Below are 21,757 nucleotides of genomic sequence, written 5' to 3' on the forward strand. Positions count from 1 at the left end.
AGCAATTAAAATAAGGATATATTCTATACAGTTAATTAATATTGCTATCTTAAACTTGAATTATTTCCTCTCATTGCCTAACCAAGGCCCTTTACAAGTTATTTTTTATTTATTTATTTTTTTGCGGTACGTGGGCCTCTCACTGTTGTGGCCTCTGCCGTTACGGAGCACACGCTCCGGACGCGCAGGCTCAGTGGCCATGACTCACGGGCCCAGCCGCTACACGGCATGTGGGATCCTCCTGGACTGGGGCACAAACCCGCGTCCCCTGCATCGGCAGGCAGACTCTCAACCCCTGCGCCACCAGGGAAGCCCTACAAGTTATTTTATATAAGAGACGCAACAGAAGATTTTAAAATTTGAAAGTTATAAGGACGACATGCTCATCCCATGTCATTCAATTTGTTTTTGTAGGCTTTTAAACACATTTTCCCCCTCTGGGGGAAGAAAGTGGCAGATATAATGAGCCTCATTTTAATGTAATTTTTTATCTTGGGAAATATCCAACGTATACAAAAGAGAGAGAAAAGTAACGTGAAGCTTTGTGTACCTATGACCCATTATAACAATTCAACTTTGGGCCAGTCTTATTTCATCTCTACATTTGCCTGTTTTCCTCCCCGTAAACCCAGATTAATTAGCTCCATTTCAGTTTAGAAAACTGAGGCAGGGAAGTAATAGTGAATTATGAAAGTAATAGGAATATTGTCAATAGAACCAAGAGGAAAATTACAGTTTTCTGTCAGACCTGCTACTTTTCATTTGGTCACAAAACATCATGAAGTTTAATCCATGGATCAAGTCCAATGATATGAAGTAAAATTTTTATTGCTTTCTGTGTCAGTTCTTGAGAATGGAAAGATTTATAGTCTCAAGGAAAGTGTGTGTATAGATAAGAATCCCCTGGATGCCTAACTTGTTCTAGGATCAGACTTAGGAAAGCAATACTGATTTGAATATATTGAACCTGTCATAGGAGTCTTATTTTCTTTAAATGCCTTTCATCAAAAAGCATCACATAAAGTTCTTATATACAGTATGGTTTAAGCTATGTTAAAAACGAGCAGGAGGGGCCTTCCCTGGTGGCACAGTGGTTGAGAATCTGCCTGCCAATGCAGGGGACACGGGTTCGAGGCCTGGTCTGGGAAGATCCCACATGCCACGGAGCAACTGGGCCCGTGAGCCACTACTGCTGAGCCTGCACATCTGGAGCCTGTGCTCTGCAACAAGAGAGGCTACGATAGTGAGAGGCCCATGCGCCGCGATGAAGAATGGCCCCCACTTGTCGTAACTAGAGAAAGCCCTCGCACAGAAACGAAGACCCAACACAGCCAAAAACAAACAAACAAATAAATTAAAAAAATAAATTAAAAAAAAAAGCGAGCAGGAAAATGGAAAAGAGGTATGTGGGGTGTTACCGATTGTTATCTGGATGTTGGACATTTTGCTTTTTACTTTGCCGTATGAAAATTATTTCATAATGAGTATTCATTGTGATTAAACTGTAAAAAAAGAACCTTTTTTAAAACATATCTTTAAACAAATGAGATTCTTTTAAATCACAGTTAAATAAAGCTCCTTCTGGGAGATGTAAATTTGGATGTGAGTAGATACAATTTTGAATTCTTGTGGGTAGTGCCAAGTTGTATAATGTAATGCAAAATATATGTAATAAATGATAGAATTGAGAAAATCTTTAATCAGTATGTTTCTGTATTATTCTGTCTGTTTCAGTTGAAGCGGTCTAAACTTCATGAACAAACTGTAGGTTTGGACCTGACATGGATGAAGATTGTAAAATTTTTGAATGAAAAGCTGGAGAAGAGTGAAATGCAAAGTGTAAATGAAGACTTAAAAGATATATTGCAGGCTGCAAAACAAATAGGTATAGTTTTGTTATTTTTTTTAATCCACTAAAGTTCAAAAATAGATGCCTTTTAAACTATATACTATAGAGTGAAAGGTTAAAATTTCCAGGGAAGTATTCATAATTATGAGACAGCCTTATCTATCAAGGAGCTTAGGATTCAGGGAGGCAAAAGTAAGTAATTATAATACAGTCAACTTGAGGGATTTATAGGAATTTAGAGTTTTAAACCACTGTCTTTATTGAAATAAGGATTAGGGTAAATTAAAAATTTTCTGTAGTTGGAAGGAACCTTAAGATGCCCACCTAACACACAGTGAGGGCCAGTACTGAAGCTGAACTTTTCTTCAATTCCTGTTGCACACTAATATTTACATCATTTGATTACATTTGAAGGAAATTGTAGTTAGAGATTGTAACACTCTGTTACAATCTGTTACAATCAAAGTTAGTTTCCCAAAATTGAAGACAGAGTAAAACAAATCATGTGACTCTTTGGTAAAACATCTGAGTTTGTTCATGGAAATTCATTGTCCCGTTCCAGACTCTGATAATTAAAAAGCATAGTTAACACTACTGTAGTTCTAACTTCAAATTCAGGTTTCTACCTATAAAAAGTTCAGACTGATAACTTTGGCTCTGTATGATCTGGCCTTCACCTTTCTTTCTGACCTTGAGTCATCCTTGCTTTCACTAACTGTGCTTCAGACACATGGCCTTTTCTTACTTCTGCAAACTCACCAGGTTGGTGCCTATTTGGGGATCGTTGTACATGCTGTTTCCTGTGCTGAGAATGTTCTTCTGTCCTAATCTTAGAGTGTGTAGATCCTTTCTTGTTATTTTGAGCTCACCTGAAAATTATTTCCTTAATGAGGCCTTCGCTGATCATCTAATCTTAAGAGGTTACCTAGTCATTCTTTATCTTGTAACCCTCGGTAACATTTTCTCCATAACATTTATTATCTGATATTTTGCTTGTTTGTTTATTGCCTGTGTTTTGCTACTAGGATGTAAGTTTCATGAGAATAGGATCTTATTTTTCTTGTTCAACACACTCCATCCCCAGTGCTTAGAATAGTGCTTGGTATATTTTAGGGTCTTAATAAAATTTCACTTGATAAATAAATGAAAAAGTTTTCTCAGGTGATTTCTTAGTAGAACGAAAATTTAGATCCTAACTTCACCATATGCTGGTTGGCAGTTTTCTTCCCTTCACCAGCTTTGTAAGGTGTTTCTATTATATCTTGTATACTTGAAGACTTTTTATTTATAATCATCAAATCTTAGAATTTATTATTCAAATATTTTGACTTTGATGTATTATTTAATTATCATTGGTTTGTAGTATAGTACAATATTGAGTTTAATGCCCCCATAATTTAAGTTGTGAAAGTACAAAATGAATGTCATGTATGTTTTTGCAGTTAGATGATCTTTTGAAGTTCAAGGGCTTTGGTGAGAATTGAGATTACTTACTAAGCCTAGGGAAAATAGAGCGCACTGATGTGATTTGTGACAGCATTTGACATAGACTTTATGTTTTAAGAATACTGAGGCAGTTAGGTTCATTAGAAAATAGTAGCAAAAATGCAAAGTCTCCAATCTACCTAGATTACCTTGAGTAGGATCGTAACCCTTCTGGGCTTCACTGTCTTCATTTCTAAGATGTTAGAATTATTTGTCGGGGGGTGGTCTGACTTAAGCAGTTTTCAAAAACTGTAATATCCTTCCTTTAATTTTATTATGAAAATACCTCAGAATATTTAGCAAAAATAGTATAAAATATTGAGCTTATTCAGTACCATGACTAAATATTTCTTTATTAAATGATGTGGAAATTAAGGTTATTAAAAAATAAGTTATTCTTTAGACTACTTCCCCCAAATATCTCTGAAAAGTCAAAACTTATTGTTTTAAATAGCCGATCATTAAACATAATTCTAGGAGTTTTGCCTGTTAGCAAAGCATCTGAGTCATACTCAGGAACTAATCTATTGACTGACGTGTTTAAGGAATTGATTATTTTGAGATGTAATGTCTTAAAAGAATATTTTCATGACAGATAAAATCTTAGGGTTGTATTTAGGAAAATGCTCTATTATATCTACTTTTTAATGGTGTGTTTAAGTTGAAAAACTATTAGTGAAACTAGTAGTTGACTAGTAGTCATCCACTCTGTCTGAATGAAAATACTGCTGATACTGGAAGTGTAATTAAAACTAGCAGCATTGAAATGATTAGTCTTATGGAAAAAATGTCTTTGTGTTTCCTCTTATATCATTCTTTTAGCACAGGTAATTTTGGTGTAATTGTGTTAAAAACGTGGAGCAAGAGAATAAAGTAAAAAGAACAATGACTTATATTTCAGTTGAGCATAGTAGTATGAGGTACATGTGTATTGACCAGTCAGAGTAATAGGTATTTTAAGCTGGAGGGGACATCAGGGAACATTTTGTCCAGTCCCTTCATGTTGTATGTGAAGAAACAGGGTCCTTGAAGGTTAAGTGAACCCCGTGGTTGATTTGTGGCACAGGCAGGCCTAGACCAAAATTCTGAAATGGAAACATGATGGAAATCCTAAATTCTTTCCTTTCCTTGTAGTTAGAGATCATGTTCTGTCCAAGTCTACTTTTCAGCTATTCTCAGATTGACTCCCTTTGCATATTTGCCCTAGTTTAGGCTTTTACTATAGCATGTCTGAACTACTGCAGTAACCTATCGCCTCACCCTTCCTTTCTTATTCAACTTCTTCACAGTCACTAGACTTATCTTTTTTTTTTTTTTAGACTGATTGTTATAAGAAGCAAAGCTCATTTTTATTCCCAGCTTGCTCTTTAGACCAAATTCCTTAGAATGGGAAAGGAAAAGTTCCTTTATGAATTGAAATAATTTACCTTTTCATCTCCTTGCCATTCTGTCACATGCGGCCTTTGTTCCTAACATATATAATGTTTACTATCTTACTTTCCTAAGCAGTCTCTCTGTCATTATATGTTAGCATAACTTTCCCCATTGTGATTATCTGGTAAAATGCTTCTCATCTCTGAAGAAATGGCTTAGGCTTCATCCATGTCCTTTGTTATTCCTTTCCAGTGTTAATAGTGTTCCATTAGAATGGCATCTATTCTATATTTTTTCTCATTATTTGGTATTTACCTCTGTCCTCTCCCTCATGGGCTGTGAATGCCTTGATGATACAGGGATTCTAGGAATCACAGTGCCTTTGTACTCCAGTGCCTAATGTGGTGCAAGGGATACACAGATGTTCAATAAGTAAATGAAGTATTGAGAATCCAACTAAAAGTCAACCATGGTCTCTACTACCTCTGATGCTGACAATGTCTTACAAGTGGTAGCTTTTTAAAAATTTTTGTAATTTTAAAGTACTTATTTTTCTCTCAGGTTTATATTTGATACATTCTTATACCTTTTTACAATTTCATTCTCCCCACAAAGAGTATTTTAATAATAAAACTTAGCTTGAGGGAGAAAATACTATAAATTATTTAAAAATAGTATTCTTGGCTCTTAATCTTAGTTTATTTAATTACTCATTGTAGATATAACTATCTCCTCCATGGATTTTGAAGGATAAGCATAGTCATATTAACCTATATTCTGCTCATAATGAAACTTTGTCAATATATTTTATGTGCTCTAAGTAAAAACATTTTTGAAAATAAGAGGTCAAGATTGAGAATGACAGTCAGTAAAATGCATTATGTATTAGGCATGTATTTCTGTTATTTAGAGTTTTAAATGATCATTTCAGGAGGCTAAGATTTACACAGAGTACGTAGAAAGTAGGATGGGGGTCAAGAATGGTGGAAAGATCAGTAGAAAGACCCAGCAGTTCCCTAATCAGCTTTGTAAGCGAATCTCTCTCCTAAGGCCAAGCAGAATGATGTAATAATTTTACTCTGAATCCTCAGTACAGATCAGGACTCAGCCAGAACTGAACTAGTTGTTGTTTTTTTTTTTTTTCAGTGATCAAGTTATTTTGCCATACACAGACACATTTGTTTTGTCTTCTTTAATTTATAACCCCTGCTTTATTTGGATTTTGGTGTTTTTATACATTTTACTTTTAATAACTTTATCTTTGAGAAAAGCATGAACCAAAAGGTAGGACAGGAGTAACTTACAAAGTGTGATTTAGGGAATTTGGGAATTCATTATGTTTTTTGAGTTGTCAAGGAAATAAGATTTTACTATAAAAAAGTGAGGAATCAAAACTGAGAGTGAAAAAAAAAAAAAACTGAGAGTGGAAAGCAGTTTATAAAGTAATGACTGGAAAAAGGAAGTATAAGAAGGTATTAGCAGAATCTGGCAATTCTGTCTATGGAAGCAAGCGTAGGCATTTAGAATAATAAAGGCCTGTTGTGTATGGGATATGGCAGGAGGTTTTGCAGAAGTATTTGTGAAAATAGCTATCTTGAAAATTGTGGATTCCAAAAAAGTTGACTTCTACTTCTCATAGATTGGCAGACAAGGTAATTTGGAACAACTCTCTGCTGAGAATAACTAGAAAAACTATAAAACATAAAATTTGTTTGACTGCATCAGCATACAACCAAAGCAGTGAAGAATTATGGGGCCAAGATCTAGAAGCAGGAATAAACCCCAAAAGCATGACCCTGGTTTGGGCCACTTTTTCCTAAAGGTGACTGTCCATTCTGGAAGAGGAGACCAGATGGAGAAGAAGAAGATGAGACAATGAGCAAAGCTTTTGACAGATTCAAAGGACCAAGATGACAAAAATGACTAAAATGGACAAAAGAGGAAATAGAAAATCTGAATATATGACTATTAAAGAAATTGAATCTGTAATTAAAAACCTTCAGACAAAGAAATCTATGTGCCTTTTTGGCTTTACTGGGCAAGGTCATTCAACGTCATTTAAAAAGGAGGATATTGTTGATTAAGGGAGGTTACAGGCATATAATAATCAAATGTAATATACTATCCTTGATTTAATCCTGAACCGGAAAAAAAGTATAAAGATATATTTGGGGCCATTGTAGAAATGTGAATATGTGTTGGGTATCATTAGGTAATATTAGGTAAGATCTTAGGTGAGATAGGTGGTGTGGCTATGTAAGATATCCTAAATCTCAGTGTCATGAAGACTGCAATATACTGTCAAATGGATCAGTTAAAGAAATACATGTGAGAGAGAGGGCGCAAGTGCATGTGAGTGCACAAAATGTTAATTATTAAATTGTTAAATGGGAAAAATAGTGTGATTTCATGTAAAGCAATAAAGGTTTAAAAGCCATATGATTATTTAGTAGATGAAGAAAAAGCATTTTATGAATATCTAAAATCCAATTGCGATTAAAAAAAATACTTAGCTAACTAGGAATGGAAAAGGAACTTCCTTAATTTGCTAAAGGGTATCTATAAAAAACCCTAGATCAAATGTTATATTTAATGTTACAGCATTGAAAAATATTCTCTTTTGAGATGGTGAATTAGAGAAGAATGCTATCATCACTTCTGTTTCTCACTGTACTTGCTAATGTAACAAAGCAAGAAAAAGAAAGAAAGAGTATAAAGATTGAAAAAAACTGCCATTAGTCAAATGACTGTATTGTTAGAAAATGAATTTAGCAAGGTCAGTATAAAAATCAATTTTACTTCTACTTACGAGCAGCAGTTTTTCAAAAATGCCATTTTCAAAAGTATTAAAAATCATCAGATACCTAGATATAAATTTAACAAAAGGTGAGCAGGGTTTTCTCTTGGAAAACTAAAATATTATTGAGAGAAATTAAAGATGCCCTAAATAAATGGAGGGATATACAAAGGCTTGAAACACTCACTACTATAAAGATATCATTTTTACCCAAATTGATCTACAGGTTCAATGTGATCCCAGTCAAAATCTCAGCAGGTTTGTGTTTGTGGGTATGTGTTTGAATGTAGAAATTTACAAGATAATCTGAAAGTTATGTGGAAATTCAAAGGTGAAGAACAGCCAAGTCAACCTTGAGAAACAAAGAGGGAGAGCTTACTCTCTGGATATTGACTTATTATAAAGATCAGTAATTTAGACAGTGAAGGATTGATCCAAGGATAGACGAATAAACCAGATGGAAGAGAGTCCAAAAACTGGCCCACAGATATTAAGGATACTTGATTTATCATGAAGGACTTCAAGTAGTGAGACATGGCTGAATGTCTCACTACTTGAAGTCCTTTTGGGGGAATAAACTTCAGTTATTTAACCTTTCTATATCTGTGTTTCTCTGTAAAATGAGGAGAATGATTGTAAGGTTCATGTGACAACTTTAGATAACATACTTGTTAGAAAAAAAGTACATTAACAGACAGTGGACACAAATATGTAAGAGGGAAAAAATGATGAGAGTATGGGATAGTTATGTTTAAGTTGAATCATTTTTGTACTTTTTTATATGTAATGCTGTCCTAGGAAAGTTGCTGGTACAAGTATTTTACATACTTGTAAAATAAATCGTCATAACTATCAGTTAGCTAATCTCTATTCAAATATAAAATGTTTATAGCCACTTGCCTGCCTTGCTGGTATTTTTAACAAATGGAATGAGTTTAAGTTAATGATGTGATGCAGGGTTATAATATATTGGTATTTACAGTTACAGATCAAGTGTCAGGGATAAAATGGACATTTAAAGTTTGGCCATAACATGGAAAAATAAATTTGTAAAATACTTTCTCCTACACATTGAAGAATTAATTGTTCAAGGAACTCATTTGTTGACAACTTCCAAATTGAATATTTAGCAATTAAGGATGTAAACAGTTGATGGATATTTTTATTCATTTTTCAATTAAAATTTCCTACTCATCCTTTTTGAAGAATTCCTCAACTATAAAGGTAGGCAACTAAAAAGTTATAATTTACAACCTTTTAATTCTTAATATTATGTAATCAAAAGAAAAATACATAAGTAAATTGTGTATTGAGGATGATTTGATTGTCACTACTCAACTCTAATTTTACAAATTTGTTTTATGTTACAGTAATCAGTTACTAATTATATATTTACACTTTTACATTTCACATACATCTCATTTATTCTCAATATAACTGTAAAGCAGGCAGGGCAATGATAATTTATTATTAATAAAAAGTATTCTAGGGCTTCCCTGGTGGCGCGGTGGTTGGGAGTCCGCCTGCCGATGCAGGGGACACGGGTTCGTGCCCCGGTCCGGGAAGATCCCACATGCCACGGAGCGGCTGGGCCCGTGAGCCATGGCCGCTGAGCCTGCGCGTCCGGAGCCTGTGCTTCACAACGGGAGAGGCCACAACAGTGAGAGGCCCACGTACCGCAAAAAAAAAAAAAGTATTCTAGTGAACTTTTAAGCATATCTCTTTAAATGTATTGCAGTTGAAGTGCTAGGTGCATAGAGCCAGTTTTCTGGGCTATAGCACCAGTGTTTTATGTATAGAAAATTAGATGTTCAAGTGGTAGGTAACTAGACTAGCTTCCTTAAAGGTTTGGAGATCTTAAGTTTCAAACTTTAGTCAATTGATTATTTAATGAATATTTTATTCTTTACTGAGACTTTATTTTGAGGACAAAACGAATTTCCTAAAATCCCTATTCCTCTCAGAAAGATCAGCACAGTCAGTGGTGTAATTGACCGAAGAGTTTCAGACTAATAATCATTTAATCTTAGCAGTGGCAACAAATGCTGTTTGCTAATGCTTCTGAAAAACTGGAACTCCCAGACTCTCAAGTAGCGCGCTACAGAGATTCAGTTTTGAGAAACCCCTTTGTGGTGTGGACACGTGTCCGTTCTTAGCAGCCCAACGCAGAGATGGGATGGAGTAGGTTGTGCAGAAGAATTAGTAGTTAGGCAAGGATATTCACCTGAATGAACCACCCTTACCGAACAGGCTTAAGAGTTTAAAGTATTTGTTATTTTTGAAATTTTGTAGATTACAGAAGGGCTTAAATTAAAAATTTGAAACCTTGAGAAAATTGGTTTTGATCTTTGTAGATGTTTTATGAATCTGCAGTTATTTTTTTTCTTCAGAAGTGAACTCATAACTTACATTTTTTTCTCACTTAATGTATTGTGGAGGTTATTTTACGGCAAGATATATGGATCCACAGCATTATGTTTAATGAATGTAATGTATGGCTGTAACATAATTTAACCAGTGACCTAATGATAGGTATTTAAGTTAATTCCACTTTTGGTAATAAATTGACTATTCTCAAATTTATTTATTTCCTACAGTGGTGATTATTTGTTTGTTTAATAAATGAGAATTAGAGATAAATCTACTTTCTAGAAGTGTAGTGTAGTAGAAAGAACTTTTTTTAGGAGTTAGAAGATTTCTTTGAATCTTTTTTAATAACTAAATAGCTATTTGATCTCTCCCAAATTTAATTCTGAATCTCTATTTTAGCATCTAAAAGATGGAGATGATTTTGTTAGGAAGAATTGAGATAATTTAATGTAAAAGTTCTTAGTAAGTTGTTTAAGGAAAATCCCAAGTTGCAAAAATGATACTATCTTTACCAAAGAGTAACATTTACAATGTTAGGTAAAGAATGAGTTTGTAATTGTGAATTCCGGTTTTGGTCAGACTTCGGTAGTCCCAAACCTGTTGAATTATTTGTAGAGTTATTACAATCCCTAAGTTATCCAAAACCTAAGTTCTCCAAACCACATATGTAGACTGAATAAGTAAAATATACACAAAACCTATTCAATTAATTAATTCAAAAGCATTAGTTAATTTCTAGAAGATTTTTGTCATGTATTCTCCTAAATACTAAAAGAATAATTATATGTCAGATGGTGTTTTATAAATTCTTTATAATTGTAAAAGTAGACTTCATACTTAAAGAATTAAATAACGACATACATCGTAAAATTGCTTATCTTCACTTACATAAACTGTTAGTCTTCTACACACATTTGTAAACATCAAATGAAAAAAAACAATAAAAAGTTACTCAGGCAATGTGGTATAATGTAGGAATACTAGTTTGGTGTCATTGAGGCCTGGGTTCACTTCAATTCAACAGTTTAAATCTCTGCTGAGACACCTATTTTTGGCTAGGTAACAGTGAGGGAATACAGGAAGGTACACAGTATTATCCTGACTTTGAAAGAGGCAATTGAGCTGGATTCTGAAACATGGGTAGTATTTGAATAATCAGAGGCCTTGGGGAAGATTAAAATAAAGGCATAGGAAATAGGCATAGAATAGAACAGGACCTGAGTTTTGGATGTTAAGAAATTCTTGTTGGCTGGAGCAGGAAATGTATAATAGCCAGTAAAGCTGGAAAAAAAGAATGGGGTCAGTTCCTGGCATGACTTGAAAACAAAGTATAGGAGTTTGGGTTGAATTTCTGAACTGTATCGTAAGCTGCTCAAGATTTGTGATTAATGTGATTGGAGCCATGGTTTCAGGAAGATGATGGTGTTAATTATATTATTGCTAACTTTACCAATATTACTTTAGGTTAAGTCCCATTGACTTTTGGGACCTTTTCAAGATTGAATTTCCTTTTTTCTGCTCTTAGAATATTCTTTGAATTCTATGACACATATACAGGTTCTTCTTTTATTTGAGGGAATCAGATATGAGATATTAATGCCTTAAAGAAATTAGGGGCTGCTCCTTTTTACTTCCTCTTACTTTAGTAAGAATTTACCTCTGGCCTCTTCTCAAGAGCAGAATTTAAAAGAAAATGTGTAATATGGCTGACTTTATTTTAAAAGATTCTTTTTATGTTCATCCTTGACCTTTCTACCCTTGTAGAAAAGGTATTAACTGTTGTTAAAACTTTATTTTTTATTGAAGTGTAGTTGATTTATGTATTAAATATTTTTGAATGAAAACTATGTAAATTTATTTCTTGCCATCTCAAGTGTATAGTACGTGGAAAGGAAGTTAGGGATTTGTGAGGCTTGCTTCCAGCTCCAAAAGTCTATAATTCAGACTTTTTTTGCACCTTACTTATTTAACTAGCTCATCAAATCAGTTTTTAAAATTTGGTTTTAAATAAGATTTAGCTAATGCTTCAAATTGTTTTTAGAAAGAGGTCAGGGGTTGTAGGTAATTACTTTGCTATAACACTGATAATGGGTTATTTACCTAATACAATTCTTTGGGAATTTGGGAATGGACTTAAAGGGATTTACCTGTTCCTGAATTGGCTATCTTTATCCATCTATAGCAAAATGTCAGTGTGTTTTCACTGTTGGATTTACTCAGAGGAAGATTTGTAGTAGTTTCTTTGAAAATGGAAACTTCAGCCATGATCCATTTGAGCTAATGCTGTTTCTTTTGTCTGAATAGTTGGAACGGATAATGGGAAAGAAGCAATTGAAAGTGCGGCTGCATTTCTCTTCAAGACATTTCACTTGAAGGACTCTGTTGGTCACAAGGAGACAAAGGCTATCAAACAGATGTTTGGTCCCTTTCCCTCATCATCTGTCACTGCAGCTTGTAATGCTACTAATCGAATTACTTCTCGTTTTTGTAAAGACAGTCTTACTGCTCTCGTCCAGATGACAACAGATGAATATGGTGATAGAGTTTTATTTGGTAAAAATTTAGCATTTTCCTTTGACATGCATGATTTGGACCACTTTGACGAGCTGCCAATAAATGGTGAATCCCAGAAAACTATAAGTTTGGATTACAAGAAGTTTCTGACTGACCATTTTCAGGAGCATTCCGCCCCAGACCTCAAGCCTGTGGAAAAAGCAAACGACTCCTTTTTGTGGTGTGAAGTTGAGAAGTACTTAAATGCAACTTTAAATGAAATGGCCGAAGCAACAAGAATAGAAGATCTTTGCTGTACTTTATACGATATGCTTGCTTCTGTTAAAAGTGGTGATGAACTTCAGGATGAGGTATAGTTGAAGTAATTGCCGTTTTATCTTAATGTGAATTATCTTAATGAAATAGCCTTTTAAAATATGGGTGGCTGGCAAAGAAAGTATTTCTTTAATATTGTGCTACAGTGGTCAAATATATAGCCAAATGGTTTTACATAGTAGACATGTGTATCTTTCCACTACGTAGTTGTAGGAGGACTGTGGGTGTAATGAATAGTAGAAGAGTCTAGGGCAGTAGTTTGGGTGTCCACAAGTCCTGGTTACTGGGACAGTTCTGGTTAAACCTGTTGTTACATTGTAATAATTAGTAGTGTCTCTTCTTCAAAAAGTATATAGGTTTGAATGATAAATTATATGGTTAATCTAGTAATAACTGTTTACATTTGTACAGCATTATATATTTCTATGAGTTCTTTGATGAAAATATAATAAACTTCAAAACATTAGAAATTTTATCTATATACTGAATGACTTACTGATTTAGAAAAATATTTTTGACTAGTTTCTATGATTGAAAGAGTAAGCTTTGAAAAACAGACTGATCTAGAAGTAATTGGACTGTTTTATACTACTTGTTCAATAAAGAATTGTGTCTTTATAAGTTTTTTATATCACACAAAGGAAACATTATTTTAATTCCTTTCTATGCCACCATTTGCTTATGTTATTCAAAATGATGAATTACTCTTACCGTCACATGAAAAGTTCAGTTTTGCTCTCAGTTACTGGCATTATATTCATTATCTGATATAAATTTAAAATAATGTCAGCCCAGTTTTAATACTGGATGAATAACATATTTGATGAAGTATTAAGAGAGGTGGCATATTGTTGTAGAAAGGGCAGAGACTGAAATCAGAAGTCTTTCCTTTCCCACATTTTGGTAGTGAGAGTTCAGGTAATTGAATCCCCTAGAAGCTTTTTTTGCTGGGTTCTCTCAGGATAAAAAGAATGTGTAGATTATAGAATTGGTATAAGCCTTAAATGAGATACCATGTGTGAGATAATAAGTAGCATTTAATAAATACTCGTTACATGGTAGCTGTGATTATTTTTGTTATTGTTGTTATTATTGAAATTAAGAATTTGAAAATCACATGGAGTATCAGGAATGTAGAAAAAAATCTAGGTTTCCCCCACCCCCAGAGGAGAATTAATTTAGGGAATTAATGAAATAGCCTTTTAAAATATGGGTGGCTGGCAAAGCCAGAGTTTATCATATATCTGGCTTTGCCAGATATATCAGAGTTTTATTAGAGTGTATACCTGATAGATCAGTAAATAAATTTTTATCTATGTCTTGTTATATATAGATGTTTCAAGTAATTAATAAAATGATGCTTGGAGGCTGGGTCTTAATTCAGAGAATTATTATTTTTACCGCTATTTTTTTTTTTTCTGTTTTGCTTTTTTAAGTCTCACTATTCTAAAGAAAATCTTTTGAATTGAGTTTTGAAGTGAGTTCTGATTTTAAGTCTTTGGTAAAATAGAAAAGGTGTTAATAGGAAAATACTTGGGAATATTGGAGATGGCATATACATATCTCTTGGTATTATTTCAATATTAAATGCTATTTGCAGTTATTAATATTGATGTAAGTATTGATAGAGTTCTGTAACAAGTTCTTTGGAAAAGTGAATTTTGAGTTATTGATATTATCATAGTTCGTGGTTGTACAGCTGGGGTTCATTCTTTATAGCATTTCTTTTGTTTTTTTGCGGTACGCGGGCCTCTCACTGTCGTGGCCTCTCCCGTTGCGGAGCACAGGCTCCGGACGTGCAGGCTCAGCCACCATGGCTCATGGGCCCAGCCGCTCCGCGGCATGTGGGATCTTCCCAGACTGGGGCACGAACCCCTGTCCCCAGCATTGGCAGGCGGACTCTCAACCACTGCGCCACCAGGGAAGCCCGTCTTTACAGCATTTCTAATTTTACATTTGCTATTAGCATTATTTCTTGACTCTATGCGGATGGTGTTATTGACCCATGTGAGTTCAGTCCTGAACCTAGCCCTGTTCCAGATATGTGCCCGATCCTAAACTTGGTTAGAATGTCTTCTGAGGGAAGACTCTTTTTTTTAGTACTTATTTGCATTATAGGTGATTCCAGCATCCTTTGAAATTTTGATATAGAGTAATTAGCATGGTTTAATACAGTAGTTCCCAAACTTTGTTCTCAAAACTCCTTTACGCTCTTAAAAATTACAGAGGATCTCATAGAGTTTTCCTTATGTTGTTTATCAATATGTTCTATTGATATTTATTGTATTAAAAATTAAAACAAAAATTTTAATATATTATTAAATATTGTATTTATTAAAATAATACTAAATCTATTAATTAATATAAGTAACTAAATCTATTACATTGATACTAATAACACTAAATCTGTTACATTAATATAAGTAGCATTTTTATGAAAAGTAACTTCTCTGAAATAAAAAATAGTATGAAGAATGGCATTGTATGACATTTTTTCAAATCAATTAAATGTCTAGCTTAATATAAGACAGCTAGATTCCCATATGTGCTTCTGCATGCAGTCTGTTCTGATATTACACATTATGTAGCCTCTGGAAATCTCCACTCACTTTATACTCGTGGGAGGATGAGATGAATGAGGCAAAGACTATTTTAGTGTTATTGTGAAAATAGTTTTGGCTTCATGGACCTCCTGAAAGGATCCTGGAGATTCTAGACCAGACTTTGAGGATCACTGATTTAATGTATATACTACAATTTGGTAAGGAGGCTGTCGTGATGTTTTTGGTACCCAGAGTAGGAAATCTAATATTACCATGCTGAATGATTAACATTAATGTTTCATGAAAAGGTTTTATATCTATTAGGTATTGTACATTCTTTTTGGTAGTCTTAGCCCTGCTAGAATATAAGGACACCAACATTAACCAGGTTGACATTAAAATAATGTCTCTTCAACTGTGAGGACAAAATATGTGCTGCTTTTTCTGTCGTCTTTCCACCACATAATCAGAAGAGCCCTTCCCCTGCCCAGAGTCTGAATAGAGAGCTACCATTGGGTAAAATTATACTTAGAGAATATTTAGAATCATTGAGTTCCCCCACGCAATGTATTATTTGTGTGTCTAGCATTCTATCCAAGTGGTGCCCATATAATAAGGGCTACTTACTCTAATGAAGAGTTTCTTTTTTTCAAAAGGCATCTTATCCCTTGCTTGAGTAGTCCTCATGTAACTTACTTGTTTTGCTGACTGATAACTGCTCCTGTTACGTCTGCCATTTAGTCTTGTGTCTGTACAGGGGCAGTGAAGTTGTAGATGTCTACTCTTTTATATGACTGTGTTTTAGACATGTGATGGCAGTTAAATTTTTCCCTTCCTTAGCCCTTTTTTCTAAGTGTAAAACTCCTTCAGTTTTCCTCTACATTAACATTAATCCATTATATCAACACAATCTGTGTACAGTTGTTCAGTTCTCCATAGATCTAACAGTATTGACCTGTAGAATGCTTTCATCATCTCATTTCAAAGATACCAAACTTTCAGTTGCTTATCCAATCTAAGAACAACTAACCTAATAATCTCATAGGAAAAAGAATTAAGACTATTTTGCCATGATTTTACTTGTGAATTCTGTTCTTCTGTTACATTTCCATGTGTTGATATTTAAGTTATAATAATTTTCACAACCCATCATTTTTATCATTTCTTTTTTAAATTGGGGAATTTTGCCTTCATCTGGAACTTCTGTTTTCCTTTGTTATTTCTCAGAGATATTAATGACTCTGTAAGCAGTTCTTGAACCTTGGGGTATGACTCATCAAGGTCTGAACACCTGAACTTATTTATTTGAAGAAGTTAGGTAATTCCTTACTACTTTCTCCATAAGGTAGAACTCAATATTTCTCCATGGGTAGCATTCAATATTTTTGGTATTTGTTCTGCTCTTTCCTGTCTTAAGCTAATATTCTCTGTAGAAGATGCATACCAAGTGAGAATGGACTTGCTTCTCCCATCTTCCTCAGGGAAGAACATATGTCCTGGTTTTATTTCCTTGCTTCAAGCTTGGTAAAAGAACTCTGTCATTTCTCTCGTTTTTACGTGCCTAGATATTTTTAGAGCTTTAACCATGTAGACACTACTATAATAGGTTTTAAAAACATATACGTAATTATGATAGTTTTTATTGTGATTTTGCTACCATATTGTCTCTCATGTCCCTCTAATATTTTTCAGTTTATAGTTCCTGCGTAGCCATAGTGTTTTATTAAAATTCAATTTTTTTTCTCTTATTTTTTTCAGGATTGTGGTGGAAATTCTAGTCTTTTATGCCATTTCATTTTTTAATGCCAACTGTTCTTTACACAACTTTATTTTTCTCATTTAAAACAAAGTATCATTGTAGAAAATTTAGAACATAAAATGTAGGAACGAAATCATCTGTAAGATTCTCACTACTATCTAGCGATGGCCACTGCAAATATTTTGGAGTATATATTTTTAAAAGTATGAATACTTAAGAAAATGGGTCCTATAGTATATGTAATGCTTTTTTGTTACTTAACACTTCTATGCATGTTTTTATGACAATAAAACATGCAATATATTATCTATTGTATTTTTTTTAGTTGAAGTATAGTTGATTTACAATGTGATTAGTTTCAGATATGTAACATGGTGATTTGATTAATAAATTTTAATGGCTGCATAGTATACATTTATCATCATATCCTAGTTTATTAAATTAATACTCTGCTATTGAAGATTTAAGTTAAATCTAGCCTTTCCCTATTATAAATAACATTGCAATAAAAACTTTTATGCTAAATATTTGCTAATACATATTTTTCCCTTGAATATATTACTAGTACTGAAAATTTTGCATGCAAAAGTACTGACGAAATTCTTTCCAGAAAGAATCTACCAGTGTACATTTCTGCCTATAGTGTATAAGAGTATCTTTGTACTTACGTTCTTGCCAACCCTGTTTATTAGGGAGATAATTATATCTCACTGTTTTAATTACACTTCTTATTACTACTGAGATTAAAGATTTTTTCCCCATATATTTATAGGCCACTTACTGCTTTCTAGTGAGAATTGCCAATTTTTCATTTGATGAAGTTCAATTACTCTTTATATGAGAATTTATAATGAGATTTAAAAAAATTTTGTGATGTTTTGAGTGTACAAATAGGCAAGTCTATTCATCTTTTCATTTAGGAATCTTTTTTTGGTATTATGCTTAGAAAGGCGATTCCAAAGACATGATTGAACCTCCCATCTCTTTTGAACTTTTTTCTTTTTAGTCTCACTGGTTTTAGTCAGAATGTTACTTGGATCAGATGTATCTTTGTATTTAATTTGTAGGTGCATATCTGAATATGTCCATATTGCATACTCTAAAGTGATCTAGCCATTTTCTCCCAAGGTTCTTATTACTTCCACATTGTCTGCCATTTTAGGTTATTCATTCCTACTTTTACTTTTTAAGGGATGAAATTTTCATGAGGAAAGTTCATGTTCTACTTTTAGCTGAATGTAAAATTTAGGAAAGGTCAAGATGGTTGAAGTGTTACCTGCTATAACAGGTCTCTTAAGTTTTATGGTCTATATTGGGAAAGCACTGGCTGTATTTTTTTATTTATCTTGGTTGAATGTTGCTTTTACCTCCTTCTTTGTGGCTCAAATTGTTAGAATAACGGGCTGAATATGACGATAAAATAGATAAATATAAGTTCATATACTTGTAACCAGGAACACTGTTAATTATAGGTAGATCTAGTTCAGCAGCTTTCTCTAGTTGCGGCGAGTGGGGACTACTCTTCGTTGCAGTGTGCAGGCTTCTCATTGCGGTGGCTTCTCTTGTTGTAGAGCAGGGCTCTAGGTGCATGGGCTTCAGTAGTTGTGGCATGTGGGCTCAGTAGTTGCAGCTTGTGGCCTCTAGAGAGCAGGCTCAACAGTTGTGGCACACGGGCTTAGTTGCTCTGTGGCATGTGGGACCTTCACGGACCAGGGCTCGAACCCATGTCCCCTCCATTGGCAGGCGGTTTCTTAACCTGCGCTACCTGGGAAGTCCCCAAAAGGTATTATTAATATGTTAACTTAAACTCACAATGAGGACTTAAAAATACTTGCTTGTTTCCAATTTGTAGTAATAACAGATTCCAAACTATTTTGCTCATAGCTGGAATGGTTGTTCGAGGAGTAAGACCTTTTACCAAATTTCGTACATTTAGTCTTATTCTTCTCTGTTTGGCACTGTTCATTCACTTGTTTATTCATTCATTCTCAGTTGTGTGTCAAGTACTCTTAGGTTTGGGGAGACAAAAAGGAAAGGTAACAAAGTTCAATCAACTCACTCCCATTATCTTGCTTTCTTAAGTCTCCTCCTCTTGGAATTTTCATACATATATTTAAAAGGAGAATGGGCATGAACATTATGTTTGATATAATGAATGTTATGACTAATTTGGAAGAGCATATGGATTTTATAACTTGAGCAATATCTGTAATGTTTCGATATGGGAAAGAAATAAATACATTTTATTAGCAGAATAAAGAATAAATTTCTGTGTTTGAGATGAGTAAAAAACGTTCTGGATAATGTTTATTCAGTTGAAAAACATAGATAAGTATGACTTAGATTTAGAAATTGCTGTAAGCATTTTAAAAATATTTAAAATTTAATACATTATTTGTCCAGCTTTATATGTACATGTGCACATATGCACATACATACATATGATGGCTGTAAATTTCTATTCAGTAAGGCAACTAAAAATCAGCATATTTTGTTTTTAAGAATCAAGGAAGCTATCAGTTTGCCACGTGCATGAAAATGTAAAGTAAGCTTTTAAATATACAATGGTACCTAGCTTTAACCTTACTTACTATACATCTAATTAATTATAGTATGTGAGGAATAAATAGTATTTACATTCCAAGTAGTTTTAACTAAGTCGTGACCTTGGTTTTAGCTTTGTTAAGTTGTTGTGTTAGATTAAGTACCTGTAAATAATGAACATTAGTTATTCTGAAAATATAATTTATCTCATTCTCTGCAGTGCAACAACAATTTGCATAGCACATTTTTCTAGAGAGATAAATAAATGCTAAATAAATGCTGTCCTAATTTTCACAGTCATTTTCCTTTGTTGTTTAAGACTTTATTTTGCAATGTATGAATACTTAATAATTTTTTATGCCACAAACCAAACTAAGAATAATTTACAATGTTATAAATAACATACTCTGCTTTATGTAATTATTCTGATACTGAGTTCCATATGGACTGTTAATTCAAAACTTTTTTCAGAATTACTCAGTTAACATTTTCTTTTAACATACTTCATTATTCTTTGTTTTCAATACGCACATCATTTCATGTGCTAATCTAAAATTGCTTGTTATCTCAAAGGAAGACATTCCCTAAATTGAGTATAGTTTTTCTTTGAATACCATGTTTACTACAGTGTATAATGTATGCTGTTTATACAGTAGAGGTGTAGATACAACTCTAAGTTTTAAAATGCCTCCCTTTATAATTAAGAAAGGAAATACATGGATTTGCCTTAGTTTAATTTATGAGAATCAGAATGCCTCCTCTTTTTCTTGGGGCTTATTGGATAGTCACTGGTGCATCACATGGTTTTCCAATCCTTCTACTATTCTTAGAATCCCAGCCTGAGTAGAGAATTTGTAAATTACCCTGTTTTAATACTAATACCTAAGGTTATTCTGACTTCATAAAATAAACTTCTGGAGCTTTATTTATCTGTTTTTTAAAAGGTTTCTATAAGAAAGCAATTATTTATTTCATGAAAGTTTGAAGCAAGTATGCTTCTAAAACTATGTTGCCTGGTATCTTTTTGTAGGGCAGACATTAATTAGCAATTCAGATTTTCCAGTCGTTGGTTTATTCAAATTTTCTATTTATCCTTAAATCAAATTTGATAATTTTATATATTTTCTGTGAAATTAGCCATTTCACTAGCCAAGTATTCAAGCTTTTTGCTCTAAAGTTATTCATAATGTCTTCTTATTTAAAAAGAAAATTTTTTTTACACTAGCTTTTGGTTATGTTGCCCCTGTATTTCTGTCTGTTTTCTACTTTCTAATTTTTGATAGAGGAGTGTTTGTTTTCAGAGAACCAGCTTTTAATTTTGTTGCTCTTCTCTTTATTTTTTTTCCCCACATATGTTTTAGCTTTTATTCATATTGCAGGTATTAGTTTTAAATAATAAGACATCTGGCAGTTTCCCAATCTTTAGATATGAAGTAGTTGGGACAAGCCTGATGTCCTTGTAGTCACATCCAGTTATAGCAGGTGTATTTGTTTCACAGTGGAAATGGGTTTCTTCTTTAAAAATTTTAATCTGTTTATAACTACTTGTTTTCTTATGCAATCAATAATAATGATGATAACATTTGAAATACTCTAAAAATATAAAGTGACATCAAAGACATTTATTGTATCTGAAAAATAAAGTAGATTCCAATGAGAATGTTAAAAGAGATGTATATTTTATGACCCGATAACTAATGCTGATAGAAAATGACCTCATATTGATCATTAATTACCTCTTTTCATTACTTACTCATTTTCTCCACAAAGATTTGTTAGGCATCTTTTTTATATTTTACTAGGTAGTTTTTGTTTAAACCACAAGTGTACAATCATTTAAACTTTACAAATATTTATCAGCAGTAGGAGAATAATCACCTTGATTGATATAGATTTAAAATTCTTTTTTCCTTGAATCATTTATCATCCTTTTTTAATTAATAAACTTTTTAAATAGCAGCCTTAAGTTTACAGAAAAATTGAGCAAAAAGGATAGAATGTTCCAATATATCCTCTTTTATTTCGTTTCATAAATTCTTTTAATGGAAGCAACTGCTTTGTTACCTCTTGGAGCTTTGTAATAGTACTTACTTGAAAGTCTTTATCACATTGTTCCATATTACCTTCTTCTGGAGTGAACTTAAGTTCCATTGTTGATTTTGTTGACTGTCATTTTTAGTTTAAGATTTCTTCATATGTTTTAGAAT

The 21,757-nt window shown here is 33.3% G+C and overlaps 1 protein-coding gene across 5 annotated transcripts in view; it reads left to right on the forward strand.

The window, feature by feature from the left end:
• The window catches only part of ASCC3 (activating signal cointegrator 1 complex subunit 3), a 334,732-nt gene that overhangs the window by 28,044 nt on the left and 284,931 nt on the right, over window positions 1-21,757 (forward strand). For 3 of the 5 annotated variants that reach the window (XM_027089736.1, XM_027089749.1, XM_027089725.1), the window contains exons 3-4: window positions 1,735-1,885; window positions 12,180-12,739. In XM_027089736.1, the coding sequence (XP_026945537.1) occupies window positions 1,735-1,885; window positions 12,180-12,739 (711 nt within the window). Of the gene's footprint in view, window positions 1-1,734; window positions 1,886-6,530; window positions 8,022-12,179; window positions 12,740-21,757 lie in introns of those variants that run through there. The other 2 variants (XM_027089758.1, XM_027089740.1) reach the window with 2 other exon arrangements.

Source organism: Aethalodelphis obliquidens, unplaced genomic scaffold (assembly GCF_003676395.1).
Source record: "Aethalodelphis obliquidens isolate GAN/ISIS:26980383/991018 unplaced genomic scaffold, ASM367639v1 scaffold3, whole genome shotgun sequence".
Lineage (NCBI taxonomy): Eukaryota > Metazoa > Chordata > Mammalia > Artiodactyla > Delphinidae > Aethalodelphis > Aethalodelphis obliquidens.